We start from the raw sequence: 16,330 nt of genomic DNA, 5'->3' as shown, positions 1-16,330 counted from the left end.
CAAAGACAAGACATGCACAGCAGAACTCCAACATCCTGCAGCTTACCAAGCCCCAGCGACCAGAGCCACACCATGAACCAGAGCTCTTTCCAGGCAGCAGCAGAGGTTGATGTGCTCAGATCTCTACCTTCACCAGGGTCTGGGTTGGTTGGTTGGGGTTTTTTTGGTCTTAAAAATCAACCATCTAGGAACTCGAGGCTTTGCAGCAGTGTTATTCTGATCGAAGCCACGCAAAAGCAGGTTGATCTGAAAGAGGGCTGGGAGCAGGAGGACCCTCTGAAATTCTGCTGGCTTTGTTGGGGCAGCAGCAGCACCAAGGCTCTGCCCACAGACCCAGCAGGATGGGAAGGACTGATCCAGCCAGAAGGTCACACTCAGTGGACACCAACCCCTCAGAGGTGACACCCTGGGGCATCGCTCCCCACAAGCAGTTGGGGACACATGCTCCAACACCAAAGCTCTCACTAGCCCTTCAGCAGGGCAGGATTTCAGCTCCCGTGCAAGGTTTGCCAGGCAGAGAGACAAAGCTCTCAGTAAATGATGCAACCCCAGCAGCAGCAGACTCTCCTTCATTTTTTTTCCTCCTAAAAAAAAACCCCAACAAAACACAGCCCAAACCAACCTTTGCCTTACAGAGAAGATAAACATTTTGTAGTTAATTATATAGGAAGTAATGATTAAGAAAATGCTTCTAGAGGGAGGGTGTCCCTTTGGTAGGCATGAGAGGGCTGCTCATTTCAGACCTTGGTGCTGCTCAGCTCTGCTGTGCACGGGCAAGGTCTGGGATCATTGCTCGTGGGGACACTGCCCACGGGCCTGTCATTAGAAGCAGCAGAAGCATTTGATCTGGAGAAGGAAGGAAACGCCACCACCAGCATACCTGGCCTACAAAGCAGTCATCAGTCTCAAAGCTCCTTTTTTTTTTGATTAAGGCCACTTCCTTATAAGCCTCGTGCAATCATGTGAACATGGAATTTTATCTACAGCTCACAACAAGCACTGCCCTCAGTCTGAAGTTTGTCCCCAAATCAAATTCTCTGCAACTCTTTTGTCTCCCGAATTCCTTTCATCCAGACTCTCCCTAAAAGAAAGGAAACATTTCCTTCTCTACCCTCCATGTCCCCTCTCTTATTCCAGCCAAAGAAACCAACTCCTGAAACAGGGAGAAGGGTAGAAACGAGGCACAAGTCCCTGCATGCAACAGCTGGGAAGAGGAGACACGTGCATGAAACACAACAGGACTTAAAGTGACTTCTCCTTAGACAACACGGTCCAACAATGGCCAGCAGGCTTCAGGAAGGGGGGGGGTTGCAGAGCCCGTGCCCCTCCTCTGAATGGGAAGCTGATCTATCAACAACAGCCCTAGCATGGAGGCAGCTGTGCCTCCTCACCACTTCCATGCTGGGAAGCATCGCACCCATCTAGCTGTGTTCCAGTACAGTTAAAGCCAGTGCAACTTGTATGTGCAGGCAAGTGTAAATCCAGAGCAGACAAAGACATCTCCTCCTTCCACGGGCTGAGGTTAGCAAGGAGCACAGCTGCTGCATGCCTTCTCCTCACACCCCGGGAGGGGAGGAAGAAAACCCTAAAATGGAGACCAAGATTCATCACTAGCTCTAGCAAAAGCAAACGAGTCATTTCAGAAACACCCAGGCCCCAGGAAGGCTGAAGCCAGGACAAAACCGTAGCACCAAGAAGAGCCTGGAGTGAGCAGGTTGCAGCAGCCCATGGCAGGGGAGCTGGAAGGCAGCTTGTCCCCATCAACAGGGCCCAGGCACCTCTTCAGCCTCCACGTTCCTCTTCCTCCCACCCCCAAACCACCACAGCTCCCTCTCCCCCTGCCCATCCCAGCTGAAGGGCTTGTTGGGACAGCAGAGGAGGACAAGCCCCGTGTTAGGCTTCCCGTGGGACCTGGAGGACCTCGCTGAGCTGCCCACACCACCTCCGCCTGGGTCACCTCCAGGAGACCAGCAGCAAGACAGCGACGCCTGCGAGCTGGAAAAGCGGTCAGGGAGAAAAGAGGGAGGGGGAGGCAGGGGGGGGAAAAAAAAAGACAAAAATATAATAATCATCATACAACTTGCACCCTCAGGCCTGTCCCTCTAATAACTACAGCAAAACCTCACCAAGGCTTTACTCTCCTGGAGGGTGAGAAAGCGACACAGCGCTGCCCAGCACCCGAAGTCCTAGAGGTGGGAGATCCTCACACCCTCTCCTCCATGGCCTACAGGCTTCGTCCCCGGCGTGGGGCCTTTTTTCTGCTCTGTCATTAAGAGTGGAGCCTGGTCTTTTCCTTCAATCCCAAGAATTGCACTGAATTAGATCATCTTCCCCGGCTCACCTCCCCCTACAGGCAGCTCCCTCCCGAGCATGCTCAGCTCGGCCTGGCGCTGCCATTTCATAACTGCATTGTTTACAGACACACACTGACCTGCCATTTTTTGACAGGAGGAGAGGAGAGGGCGTTTGCCTCCCGCCCAGCCCCCTGGCCCCCCAGCCCCTCGGCATAAAAATCCACGTTGGAGAACGGAAATTGCAGAAGCGTGGAAAGTGTGGGTTTGTGGTGGTGGGTTTTGGTGGTGGTGGTTTTTTTGTTTTGTTTGGGGTTTGTTTTTTTGTTGTTGTTGGTTTGGTTTTGTTTTTCTTTCTTTTGCCTCCTTGATTTAGGTCAAAATCCACCTGCTTTGGAGGGAGAAGTTAACCCCTTTGGGGGCTGGGGGGTGAGTCAGGAGGAGAGGTCTCACAGACCTTGATGTAAAAACGCCAGCCATGATTTTTAGCTTCCTTGAATCACAACCATGCTTCGATGTCACCTAAAAATATAATACCCAGCCCAGTCTGCCATCCTCCGTCAAGCCTTCCTCTGTGAGGGAAAGGGTTGGAAATATGGTGTTTCCCTTGAATAAACAACTTGGCTCAGTCCCAGCACATACAGTTTTCTCCTTTAAATGCAAACCAGAGTATTTTTGCAGGCACAGAGGAAAATGAGGAGAGGAGGAGGGGAAAAGTTCCTCACTTAACACCAAGAGCTCCATGAAAAGCCTTGCAAGGTTGCTCCAAGCCCCTCTCCATTCCGGTCCTCTCCCTGTCCATACTGATCATACTTTAAAGGTGAAAGCAGCTCTGACTTATGACGGAGAGAAAATGCCAGAAGAGCTGGAGGTTTCCTCATCCTTGGAAGAAGGACAAGCTGTGAGAAGCTTGCTTTGCAAGAGGCACTGTGCTGCTCTGACACAGTATGGCAGCATTGCAGGGAAGACGCTGGCATGTCAGATCTTAACCCCCACCACCTCGACCCGTCTCCACCACGTCCACCAGCCTTCCCCCTCCTGATGGGGACTGAAGGAAAAAGATCAATATGTTGCCTGGTTTGGGGAAAGCAAGCTGTTATATTGGATCCTAGAATATTTTTTTTTCAAAAGGTTGCTCTACATTTTTCCCCTCTTAGTTTTGGTTTGGTTTTTTTTTTTCTTCTTAAGGGCACTTTCCAATTAGCTCGTGAAGTGTGTGAGTTTTGTTCCTGCTGCTCTCCTGACTCCTGTAAATCCAGGCAGGCAGTGCTGCCCACTGCCCATCCTCCTCCTCTGCCCCCCTCCAGGACCAACACCACCACACAGCAACACCAGCCATTTCCTCCTTCATCCAGCAGACCAAGGAGCTCACATAGGCATAGGGAGGGATGGATCCCACGGGACCAAGGGAAACATGAGGGGACGTAAGGGTTTCTGCCCAGAAGGGCTGGTGTCAAAACTCCGAATTTGCAGGAGTCAAAAGGCTGAAAATGGTCGTTGAGGGTTAGAAATTCCATTCGCTTCCAAATCGATGACATTCCGTGTCACTGCAGGAACATATGGTCCTGCAGGCCTGGCGAGCAGGGAGCAGGCTGCCAGAGCCCCGAGCCCTACAGCTGAACCCAAAGCCAGGTAACTCCCCCGCGGCGGCCGCTCCTCGACTGCTCTCGGCTCCAGGAGCGAGAACGGGAGAAGGAAAAACTTCAGGGAAAAAGCAGCAGAAGGACAACAAAGAGGAGAAGCAGGAATCAAGCCAGCCCTCCCCCAAACCAGCTGGCCAGGAGAGTGAAGCTCCTTAGAACTCCTTGTTTACCTCAATAAAATAGCTCCCTGCCATCGCACGAGGTGCACGTGATGCTTTTTTGGTGAGGAGATGGCCTCGTGTGGCAGGGGTCAGGGCAGCTGGGCTCCAGTGCTGGCAGAAGGAGCCCTGGGATAACGGCCATAAGCCCAGCCTGAGGCCCCAGGTCTTGGGCCTGCCCATCTGCACCCCTGCTGCCAGGCCCAGGGTTGGTCTAACAGGGGTAGGATCAGCAGAATATATGCCCCGTGAGTGCTGCAGAGCTCCGTGCTGCCCAACGGTGTCCTTGGGAAGAGGGGAAGAGCTGGTGCTGGCACTTAAAAGTCAGTTAAATGGGCTTAACCCTTGCTGGAAAGCAGCACCAAGTCCAGACATCAGTTTCTCTCTTTCCTCCAAAGTAGGTCAGGCTTTTCAGTGTCTCTCTGCAGATGCTTTCAAAGGGCACCAGCCAGCAGGGACAAAGCACTAGGTGTTTTCGGCCAGCTGTCACACTGGTGTCACCCTGGTCACCACCACACAGGAGCACGCCTTGCACACCTCAGCATTTCTTTGGTTGCTTGTTTTCTCAGCCTTCATCAAACCCAAAGCACATTTTGTCCCCTGGACGGGAGCTCATCAGGCAGCACGTCAAGGCCCCTGCTCTTCACTGTTAAACAGAAATCTCATTTCTCTCCTCGTGACTTCCGATGCCTTTTCCTTCAGCAGACATCATCTTCTAGATGACGAATAATGAACATATTTATAGTCCAGTGGAGATATGAGAGATATTCAGATTAGGTATCACAGACCATCCTGTAAGCTCCCTTATCTTTTAAATCCCATTTTCAAATCTCACTCCTCAAGTGAAAACTCGGTATCGTGTCTGTGGGCCAGCTTCAGGGGGTCTCCCTCAACCCCAGCAACCCCAGGCCAGTGTTTTGCCCCGTAACAGGGCTGCCCAGACCCTCCACAGCTCTGGGACCTCCAGTGTCCACCTCAAGTCCCACCGAGGTCTGTGGCAGCCAACAGAACTGTCTGCACCTGACACAAATGTCAGCAAAAAAAAAATATTCAAGAGCATGGCAGGGCCAGGGCTGTGAATTTCAGGCAACTTTCAAAATAAGCTGCAGACATGGGCCTCCTGCCATGAAATCAACCACGGATGTTTTGTTTTAATCAGCTGTTCCCTTGGATTGCAAACTACAACCAAAAAAAAAAAAAAAAAAAAAAGAGAGAGGGGAGGAAGCCACCCCAAAATAAAAATGATTGCTTCTTCCTGGTAAAACAAGGTTTGCTCTTGCCTCTACCCAAAGAAGTGAGCTGTAGGCTTGCCTGATGCAAGCAGAGGCTGTCAAAAGAGACCTAGAGAGGAGGTGCCATGTGGCCACAGGCCCCTTCCTCCCCTTTGGAAGTTCATGCTTCGAGCAGCTCGGGACACCCCAGAGTTTGCTCTTCCTTCTTACGAGAACTGCAAGCAGGGAGGGCTCCTGGGAGAACCAAATTTTCCAGAAACTTCACACTTTAACATTCTTTTTAAAAAGCACAAAAAAAAAAAACCCAACCCAAACCAAACCGAAAAAAAAAAAAAAACTAAAGAAAACCCAACCCCAAAAAAACCTCCCTACCCCAGAAGACAAATAAAAGACCATCCAGACACGAGGAAACAAAGCCCAAGCCTCCCCGGAGCCAGGCGACCTGGGATGCAGAAGCACCTGCAAGCCCATGGCACAGGTGACAATGACAGCACGGACAGAGCCTGGCCAGCCCCCCACCACAGCCCGCCTGCCCCCCGCGCAGGAGGAGAAAGGTAGAGAGAAGCAAATAAATAAATAAAGATCCCCCAGCCATCATTCCTCCTCTCCAAGACTTCTCCTTCCCCAGCAGGAGCCAGCCTGCCTGCGGCCAGGGCCGGCGGGGAGCGAGGCATGGGAGGTGGGCCCTGCTGTACCTGCCGACATCTGTTGTCTTCTTCTGGTGAAGACTCAAAGAGTTGCATATTCCAGATCCTCATGAGCAGTGATTCAGTTTCTGCTCATGTGATAAAAGCTCCCTCTACAGAGTGAGCATGCCCAGAGGAGACCATTTCACTGCTCCCTCCAAGCTGCAGCCATTTCACAGAGAACCTGCCGGCTCCAGGGCGTCCATTGGAGCGCGATTATCCCGGGCATCCCGGGGACGCACCGGTAATGCAGATCATCTGTCAACTTCCTGACAGGGTGCCAGGCCTCAAAACTGATCGCTCGCCTGAAACAAAAAAACAGGCTTTTAAACCATAGAGCGAGGTGTTCTGTCTGGGTGGCCTTCAAGAGTAGCCTTTGCCCGTGGGAAAAGGAGAAGCAGGAGGGCCCGGGAGGGATGCTCTGCGCCTTAGGGATGCTCCCCTGCTGATTCTGTTCTGCTTCACGAAGCGCCCGACCCCTGGGCACTGGGGTGAAGGCAGACAGTTAAACTGGTTCACTCTGCAGTGTCCAACTGCAAGTGCATTCGAGAGCAGATCTGCTGAGCTGAAGGGGGGCTATTTTTCACTTTGGGGATTAATAAGACAACCTGACCTGGTAGAGCCAACCTTAAAAGGGTATCACAAACACAGGCATTAAAAAGAAGGGAGGGAAAAATGTAACAAGGGGAGAAAACCCTAATGAAGTGATAGAGCACTACTGGGTGCAGGAGCTCTGAGCTCAGCCTATGTCAAACCATATGATACAGCTGGCCCAGCCAGCATGATAAAAGGAGAAATTTTAGCTTCAAAATAAAAGTAGTTTGTCTCAGTTCCACCTAACAATGAAGCCTGAACTCTTGGCAATCTCCGTATCTGCTCAAGCTCCCAGCAAAGCTGTGGGAGCAACTCACAGGAACATCTGTAAGCAGAGATCAGCTGGAAGGGATTCAAGCACAAGACTGGCATTGATCGGAGCAGGAGGCTGCTGGAGGTGGGTGTCATGCCGGAGAACCTCCCACCCGAGCAGGGGGAGGGCGGCCGGCAACCCGGGAGAAGAGGCCAGGAGGAAGAGGAAACTCAGAAATGGACTGTGGCACCACCCGCTTGTTCTTGGCCAAAGGAAAAACAGTTTTCCAAAACATGAGAGCACAGAAGATAGTTCTCTTTAAGAGCAGAAATGAAAAAGAAGAGCTGAGTGCAATGTGTTACAGTGGGCTGCAGGGGGGCGGGGTGGGGAAGAGCAGCCTGCATTGTAGGGAGAAAAAAAAAACACCACCAAAATCCACAGTGAGGTTTTGAGGAGCCCAAGGGTTTTGTTTCCTTTACATCTTGCCCCAAAAGCAGGAACGTAAGTTCAGGCCTTCAGCACAAGGTTAAAGCCATCGCCTGCTCTGCTCTACCTGTCCCCTCCTCCCTGCTGAGCATGGCAAGGAGCCTGTCCTGCCACTGCCTTATCCCAGGCTGGAAACATCAACAAGCCACATTTTCTCTGGCCCAAGCAGCTACTTCACCACGATTCCAGGCACATTTGCAAAGCAGCAACAGCTAAAGCAGCAGAGTCTGCCATGGAACTACCTTGGATAGGAGAGGATTATTTTTCTCTCCCCACTCTGGAGAAGTTTCAATACTAAACAGTTAAACACACAAGGCTGAATTGAGATGACTGAAATTCATAGGCAAGGAATACTTGAGGGGATAGTATAAAGCAAGGATCTCTTTCACCCACTCGATTTTTTTTGATGTAAATCTTAAGTTTTAGTATACACGAGATTTTCCTGGCCTTTCTGTCAGTCACTAAGAAGCATTGAGGTAACTCATTGAAGACAAACTAGAAAACCCCCAAACAAAAGCAACAAAAAAACAACTACAGAGACAGCAGTTGTATTATCCGCTGCATCAAAAGGTTACTGTTGTTGAAACCAAAGGTGGTGTTAGACATGTTGCCATTCCTTGCAGCATGAAATTACCAAGCTTTCATTAAAAACACAGAAATCAACTCAAAGACATTAACAAATGAAGGGTCAATGAACTGCCACAGTCAACATCCCCTTCCAAGAGATAAAACAAGGACTGAGAACCACAGCCTCAGGTGAAGGGCAGCACTCCCCACTGCAGCCCAACACTGGAAAGGGTTTTACTGCTGAGGTTAAATATCCACCGAGAGCAGAAGTTACCAGCGAGGCTTCTCACAGTCATCCTTGAAAGCACTAAACACTGTTTAAAAAAAGACAAAGCAAAGCTGATCAGGGTATTGCAGATGCTTCGACAACCAACTGGAGCAAAGCAATCGATCTGCATCGTACCAGCATGTCTGCTGTGTTCAGAGGGGATGCTTCTGCCTTGATTAATGAGACCTTGCATTCCTGCCATCCAAAAGGAGGACGAAGCTTCCAGACCATCACAGCATTGCTCAGCCTGGCACTGCCACCCCTATGCCCAGGCAGGATCAGAGCCCCAGGACCCTCATCTGTCCCACTCGGCAGGGGTTGGGTGCTACACAGGCTCTTTTCTAACCAGCTGGTTAAAGACCCATCTCCAGACTGGCTGAGGAAATGCTTTTTCTAATCATACAGGATAGGAACAAGACCATGCCCCATGAAGCTTTCCCCTTTATTTAACCCAAGAAGTCTCCAGCAATTTTCCCACCAAGCCAGTATGAGACAGCACAGCACTTCCCTCCCTAAACATCTTCTACCAGCTATAAAACTGCAAGTATTTTTACACCAAGGCTCTCTGGTCTCCATTCCCAGCTCAGGGCTCAAATATCCCTTTCAGAAATCGCACATTTTCAGGAGCAAGGCAGCAGCACAACAGCCTCCCTTCACAAAGGACACTGGGTTCCTCAGGGCTTTTGCTTAATCGCACCATTATGTACAGCATTTTCACAGCTCCCTTGCGGAGGAAGCACGAGTGGGAGGCAAGGGGAGACTTTTCTTTCTATAGGAAGAACAATATTTAACTCTACAAAATACAGGGGGTTTTCCTTATTTCCATCCTCTCCTTCCAGTTGCTCAAATCTGAAGCTCCCTTTCAGCCTCCTCAGAAGTGATCCCAAAAGCATGAGGAGCTGAAGGGACTTTTGGTAGGAGTATTTCTGCTGCAATCCTGATTTGCTTCCGGACTGCTCCCCAGCTCTGCCACAAGCTGTTAAAAAGCCTCCTTCCCTCCTCAGCCATTATGTACAGCATTTCCCAACCAGAATTCCCATTCCCAGGACACACTGAGTGTCCTCAGCATCCTCAGAGGGAGCCCAAATGTCCACCTCCAGGCTCAGGTAACAGCCTTGAAGGAGCAGGCAGCCATTCACACACATTTCTGCAATCACAGCTTTCTCCACCTTTCAAAACCTGCTTTTTCCCCAAAAAAAGTTTCCAAGCCATCTCTTTCCCTCCCTCCCCTTCCTTCCCCAGCAAAATTTAAAAAGGTTTTACTTAATAGGAAACATTTCATGTTTCCTGGGACACCGCATTGAGTTCATCACACACACCAAGAAGAAGAAAAAAAAAGAGGGAAAAAAAATATTTTAAAAATGCTGTTGAAACAGATGTTTAGATGTAAGCTCTCTGGGAGATGTTGCTATGTTTTGATAAGAATATGTGTTGAGTTTTTCGTTTACAGGGCAATCCTAGAACTTTATTTAGAAGCATATTGGCCAGACAGCTGCAATTTAGAACATACTGTATTCCTAACAGTTCCCAATTATAAACTCCTTCAGCTTTTAACATATAGTAACCACAGCTCCTTCTATTTTGGAAATCTAAACCCACAATTTCTCCCCTTCATTCAGCCATTGCATATCAAGAACTTCCACCATGCAAACACAGCCTTGCTCAAGGAGGGTTCTAAACACAGCATCCCTTGCATACCCCATCTCAGTAACAGTGAGCAAGCTCATTGTTTTCACCACACTCACCGTTTGCTCCACAGACAAGTGTTTTATTGTTTCATTTGGGGGACAGGAGATGGGGTAGGAATCAGAGCCATGTCAGTGCAAAGCCATCCTGCTTATCAGTAGTCTTCTTGCAGCAAAGCCTGCTGTAAAAATGGCTGCTCACGTTCGATCTTGCTTCTGCTGCAACATTTTGCTGTAAGCGCTGGAGCTGGGGTGGAGATCCTGCTGATGAGCCTCACGTGTTCAACGTGTCCCTGTTCTTTGACCTCACACCTATTTTTATTTTTTTTTTTGTCAACGATTCGGGCATTTATGTGAAAAATAAGCAAGTTCTTCACTGGAGGAGAATCAAGTGCTTCACGATGCTTTTGTGTCTCTCCCCAAATCATGAACTCGCCTATGAGATATTGCAGTTGATGGCTCTACAAGCAATTCTGCTGACATTATGCATTTCTGTAAGGAACAGAAGGAGCAGATGAACTCTCTAAAAACAAAGTTCCTGCCTTCGTGCAAATATCAATAGTTAAGACGAGCAGAGAAATAAAGCAAGCATGACGTGTATATAGAATTTGCTCTAAAGAGGCTGCTTTTCAGCAACTGCCATAAGGTGGCAGTGGGTCTTTAAGGCTACCTTACACCTTTCACACAAGCACAATAGGAAATTATCACACCAGTGGTTTTCCAGCATCTGAAACTGTTTAAGTCACATTTCCTCATTAAGGGAGACAGACCATACATGGAAACTCGAGGCTGAGATCACCTCAACGCCAGAGTGGCACAAGGAGAAAAAAGTCACCAGGATCAATTCTGAAAAGCCACAGACACAGCCCCCATCTGAGCCAAAGAAAATCAAACCCTTTTCCTTTCAGTCTGCAACTACAATGCCGTTTATTTTACATAAACGCTTTTCTTTGTGCATTCATCCAACCATAAACAAGCCAGCATCCATTAGAGGGTAACAGAAGTTATACATGGGCAGAAAGCTGGGGCTCCAGCAGGCTCTTACACAGAGATTGTAAAAGCAACACCAGTGAGCAAGCTGGTCACCAGCTTCATGCGGGGCTGACATGTTAAACAGGCTCAGAAAACTCCATGGAAGCATTGGGTACACAAGAAATGCAGAACCAGTCACTAAATACGCAAGTTACTTTAGGTAATAAAGTGACTCACCATGCAGGCTGACCCAACTGTGTGAGACCATCACCCGGGACAGAGCAAGAAACTAAAAATCTGTGTTTTGCTCTTCCCCAGTCACCCCTGACCTGCAATATAAAAAGCAGCCAGAGTTGCCCTGAAGACAGAGCTTGTCTATCTTATTGCACTCAGGCTGAAGACAGACCAGTGATGGCAGAGATTTCTGTTAATAAACACAGTAACTTGGTAATACCAAAGTATTCAACCATGCCCTGAGCGGAGCGAACCTCTTGCCTTACCTTCACTCACAGCCAGGCTGAAAACAAGTGTGGCCCCCCAGTCCCACACCTCCCAGAGGAGACAGGGGCTGCGGGGGCTGAGGCTCACAGCCGTCGTCTCCCCCTGCTCCACACCAAGTCAGATCTTCCCTTCACCTCCCTCACACAAACCCCAGAGCCAACGTAAATGTTTTATTGGCACTTGACCACGCAGCTTGCTTGTACAACAACTGGAGTCAGTCGGCTCAGGCAGCACATACCTGCTGGTGCTTACACATTCCTTGTAAAAAGCTGGCAACTACCGCTGAAATCCAACAGCCCAACCTAGCACAACTCAGAGTCCCCTTCCTTCCCCCAAACCCGCTCGCCAACGCGCTCAACCCCTGCAAGAAGCACAGAAAACCTCTCAGCCCAAGAATAAATGTGTCTATATTCCCTCCTCTCCTTGCCAGTTTGGAGGAGCTGATGTGGCAAGGTTTGTTTGCAATCCTTGGAATGCAAAATAAGCCTGAAAAAAGGGGAGTTTTGAGTTTTACATTCTTTTGCCCTCCCACAATAGCAGACAGATCTAGATTTGAACCACGGAGCAGGTCTGTGCCCTGCCAGGCTTCCCATTAATAATAATTAGCGACCGAGCGGCGCAGCCCACGACGGAGACGCGATCACATGCCTCCAAGATGAAGGCACAACCCAGCCAGTCCCCACAGCCCTTGCTGCCAGCCCCTGCCTGCTGTCCCTTCATGTCACCACCCCAACATTAGGCAGGTCTGTTCTTTATATAGGCTCGCCAGCCAGGAAAGGTCAGTGTTTTAAAGCCCCTCCCCGCTGATCCGCAGGAAGCAGTTTGAAGCCATCTCATGTCAGTGGTTAACTATGCTGCGTTTGAATCCATTCCAACAGTTTGTACTTCATCCGGTCTCCTCACTCCCCCAGCCCCGGGGGCATGGGAAGGAATCAGCCAGATTTCCCCTACCTCCATCCTGGCTGCAGGGAGCTGCTGGGTCCTTCCAGATCCTGACTCCAGGCCTATCGCTCCTCCAGCCACAAATCCATCTCACTCTATGGGTGCAGCCTCCACCCCAGAGCATGCTCAGTACCGGCTGATCTTCAGCCATTTCAGAGCTTTAATGAAATGTAAGCATAAGGAAGTGTCATTAGCAAAAAAAAAAAAAAAAAAAAGGTGCAGGATTCCTGCCGATCCAGCCAACCTTCCTCCTCCATCCTCTGTCAAGGAGGTGAAGCTCTGGCTGCAGGGATCGCAGGCGTTTTTAGGCAGCGAGCATCTCGTTTTAGAACAAAAGCAAGGAAAAGCCTCTCTCAGGCAAGCCTTGTGCAGAAAGGAGCATCTCCTAGAGTCACTCAAACCAGCAGATTTTTCACTCTGGGCCTTCCACAAATTAGAATATTTTCATGAAATGCCATTAATAATATTTTTCTACCCCCAATGGGCTTCACCTGAGGCTTTTAGCTCGCAATGCTAACAGTGCTTCCCATCCAGCTTAAAGCTAAACCTACCCCAGTCTTCCCTCTATCACCTTGAAGATTATTTTAACTCCATTTCCAAGAAAGTTACAAAGCAGAATGAAAGAGAGGGAGAAGAGACTCCAGACCAACACACTTTTGTTTTCCCAATACTGTGTTTTCCCAAAGACCTGCATTTTAGGTTTGTTTTTCACCAGTCAACCCTGAAATGACTCCATCACTCCCTTGTCTCCCCAACACAGCAAGACTGTTTTAAAGAAGAATTATTTTTTAAAAATCCTTTTTACTTTTCTAAACAACAAAATATGCAAAGACACACAGTGCTGAAGTCCACGGGGCATTTTCCTTGCCAGAGGATGACAGTCCTGCAGGCTGCGAGCATCCTGCACATGGAATTTGACTGTGCTTAAAAAGTTGTATTTCCCCATAAATCCTTTCCACATCCCCTACAGATCCCTACCAGCTCACAGAACTATTCCAGAAAGCAAAGAGGGCTGTTGTACAAGAAAAGCTTTGCAGGCCAGGGAAAAAAAAAATTGCTTATTTAATCCCAACAAAGTTTTAATGTAGACCCTATTTCTCATGTTGGGCCCAAGCCAGAAAAGAACAACAACAACCAAAAAACCCAAACCAACAAATCTTCAGATGTTCAAATCCTTGAATTGTTTGTGTGCTCTGCCCAGCAGTGCTTGTCTGGCTAATATTTTTGTCATGTACATTCAGGGTCTGCTTCATTGGATTGTTCAAATGAAGATTTAAAAAAAAAAAAAAAAACAATAAATACCAAATTACTTTAGCAACGCAGCACTTCAGAAGCATCAGGGTGACAGATGAATGCCAAAACCTAGCTTCTTTTCCTGAACCAAACTTCCAAGGTAATCATAAAAATGCTGAGACTTCCTGCACGATGCAATAAGCCAAGTGAGAACTCAAGATTTTGCTCAGTCCACAGAACATGCACCTCAGATGCACGATGCAAACAACTCGTCATGTTCTCTCATCCATCTCTTCCCTGATAAATTCAGCTCAGTCCTCAACATCAAGCTACAGCTTTTTAGCAAATGATTTGGGATAGTACTTCCATTTGACTCGGGAGCACCAGGCAGCCTCTCGTGCCAAGCGCTGGCGAGCGGCGTTTCACTGAAATATTTTTAGAGCACAAAACATTTGGTGAAGGGACCTAGGATAAACCAGATTGATTTGGCACAGAGCGTGGGTGCCTGGCTCCCCTCAGACCTCTGCTTCTGCTGAAGAGTTTCACCAAAGCCCTGGGTTCCCATTTGGCCTCAGGCTGCCCCTTCTCTGGGGATGCTGATGAGAGACCTCCATTTTCAGCACAGATCCTCTCAACACCATGTTAGGCAGCTCTAAGACACTGCACTTGCTTTCAGCAAGCACAGATTGGTAAACTCTGCTGACAAATTCTATTCTCATCCTCTCCCTTGCCTTTTAAATTGGAGGTAGTTTAAAAATATTATTCAGCCCATAGAATCCCGAGGCATGCCTGCTGAATCTAGCAGTGTTTGCATCTAGCACAGCTCAAGCATGTCAAGTTTGTTTCCTTGGAAACAAAGACCAATTTGCAAGCATTGCTTTCTTCCCCCCCCCCCCCCTTTTTTATGTAATAAAGATACATACCTGCAGCTTTTGTTGATGCAAAGGAATTAAAGCAGATTCACTTACCAACAAGGTTCATAAGAGAATTATTACTGTATCTCACTAATGAACAATTGGCTTGCTGCACTAAGGGAAAACCACAGTTCATCACTATATAAAAATCCCTTTTTCCCTCAATAGATACACACTCGAGGCATGGCATTTATATTGTTTCCTTGGGGACAGGTAGGAGGGAAAAAAAAAGAGCAAAGCCAGAGCAATTTGCTTACCCTAGGCTAGGTCTGCTGGTTCCAGTGGAGGAGCAATCTAAGAGGGAAATCCTGCATTGCTCCTACCACATTGCTCCAAAAGATGCACTAATACTGCTCAGAATACACCTGCTTTCAGTAGACTGAAGAGTCAAGACAAGCTTAATAAAAAAGAAAGTGGTAGCATCTCCTACATGTGTTTTGCCAGTTTTAAGCCCAACTTTTTCCCAACGAGGGCATGTATTAGTGGGAAGTGGGAAGCCAATCTGTCCCTGCAGCTTTAACTCTTCTCCCAGAGCCTACTCACATCAAAGGTCCTCACACTGGAGGCAGTAAATCCCACAGCAGTGACACACAACCTCTCTGTGCAGGCAAGAAAAGAGGAAGGAGAGAAAAAAGTGTCAGAGCAGAGTTATCCACAGCCTCATTTGCAAAGGCAATCAGTACCTTCCCTCTTGGAGTCTTCATCAGGAATTACAAGAGCTCAGCACCTTTCAAAAACCCGTCAGGTATGGCATAAAATGGACACACATGAGAAGAGCAAATAAAATTATGGTTCCTTAAACAAGCCCTACCAGAGGCTGGCTCAGCACAGCGTTTCCCAACATGCTTGGGCTTAGGCCAGGTTGCAATCTCTACTTGAGATACCTTCATACCCAAGGGAGCAAAGCCCAAAACCTCTGGTGTTCCTATTTGCATCACCATGTCAGAAAAAGCCAAGGGAGCTGTACCAACAGAAGCAGGCAGGAGCAAGAAAATCCTTCTTCCTCCAAATGAAGGGCAAAGCCTCATGATTCCCTGACCCTGGAGAATCCTAGAGTGATTTCTAGAGCCATTAGTGGCCAGTCATAAAGCTGATGTGAACCCTTGATGCTCCACACTTCTGAAAGTCAGCCCTTGGACTCCAACACACCAGACGCTCCAGAGGTTCAAAGCTTGTAGATGCCACTTGACCAACAGAGCAGCCTTGCTGTCCTCTTGAACGTGCTCCCAGTAGGACCAACACACCCACCTGGCAGGTAAACTGTAAACAAAAAGCACCAAAAAACCCCAACCCCTGCAAATGTCCAGCAGAACTGCCAGAAGGTCTCACCCTAGAGCTTGAAAAATTAAATTATCTCCTGAGTACACTGACTCTGGAAATGTGGCTGAAGAGCATTCAACACAACTAACCCAGATGTCCATTCCTGACACCATCAGATAATCCTGGAAGCAAAACCCCCAGGCTACACTCTGCAAATGTGCAACCTCTTCCAAGGATTGTAATTATACAGTTTTATTCCAACCAATGCCACAGTCCTAAGAAGTTTTAGAGACTCTCCTAAGCCACCATGAATTTGGGGGAAGAAGATGGAAAACTCTCTAGTGCTTCCTGATTGAGAACAGAGTATGTACTGAAAAAAAAAAAGCATTTAAACATCATGTAAAATAGAAGCAGATATATACATTGTGATTTGCTTAAATGTATTGCATCAATAAAAATACTTAGGGCTTTTTATAAAGCAACGTATAACAAGAGATGGGAATAGTAGACAATATTAATGTCTCTGTTTTACAGATGTGTCACAGTTTGACTCGGGAAGATCGAGGGTTGGAGAATCAACTGCCAAAACTTTCTGGAGTGGTCCTTCACAAAGGTATGGAGCAGAAGAACACAACAAGCCTAGGT

The 16,330-nt window shown here is 48.2% G+C and overlaps 1 protein-coding gene across 12 annotated transcripts in view; it reads right to left on the bottom strand.

Annotated features, from left to right (window-relative positions):
* The window catches only part of EHMT1 (euchromatic histone lysine methyltransferase 1), a 122,927-nt gene that overhangs the window by 66,525 nt on the left and 40,072 nt on the right, over positions 1-16,330 (bottom strand). For 4 of the 12 annotated variants that reach the window (XM_051636443.1, XM_051636452.1, XM_051636450.1 and 1 more), the window contains exon 1: positions 6,020-6,089. The exons of 4 other annotated variants lie outside the window; for them this stretch is intronic. In XM_051636443.1, the coding sequence (XP_051492403.1) occupies positions 6,020-6,082 (63 nt within the window). In that variant the 5' untranslated portion in view covers positions 6,083-6,089. Of the gene's footprint in view, positions 1-2,126; positions 2,318-6,019; positions 6,090-16,330 lie in introns of those variants that run through there. 4 more of the 12 variants (XM_051636451.1, XM_051636454.1, XM_051636455.1 and 1 more) reach the window with 2 other exon arrangements.

The sequence above is a fragment of the Apus apus genome, chromosome 19, assembly GCF_020740795.1.
Source record: "Apus apus isolate bApuApu2 chromosome 19, bApuApu2.pri.cur, whole genome shotgun sequence".
NCBI classification, from domain to species: Eukaryota; Metazoa; Chordata; class Aves; order Apodiformes; family Apodidae; genus Apus; species Apus apus.
This window is presented reverse-complemented; position numbering and strand designations above follow the sequence as displayed.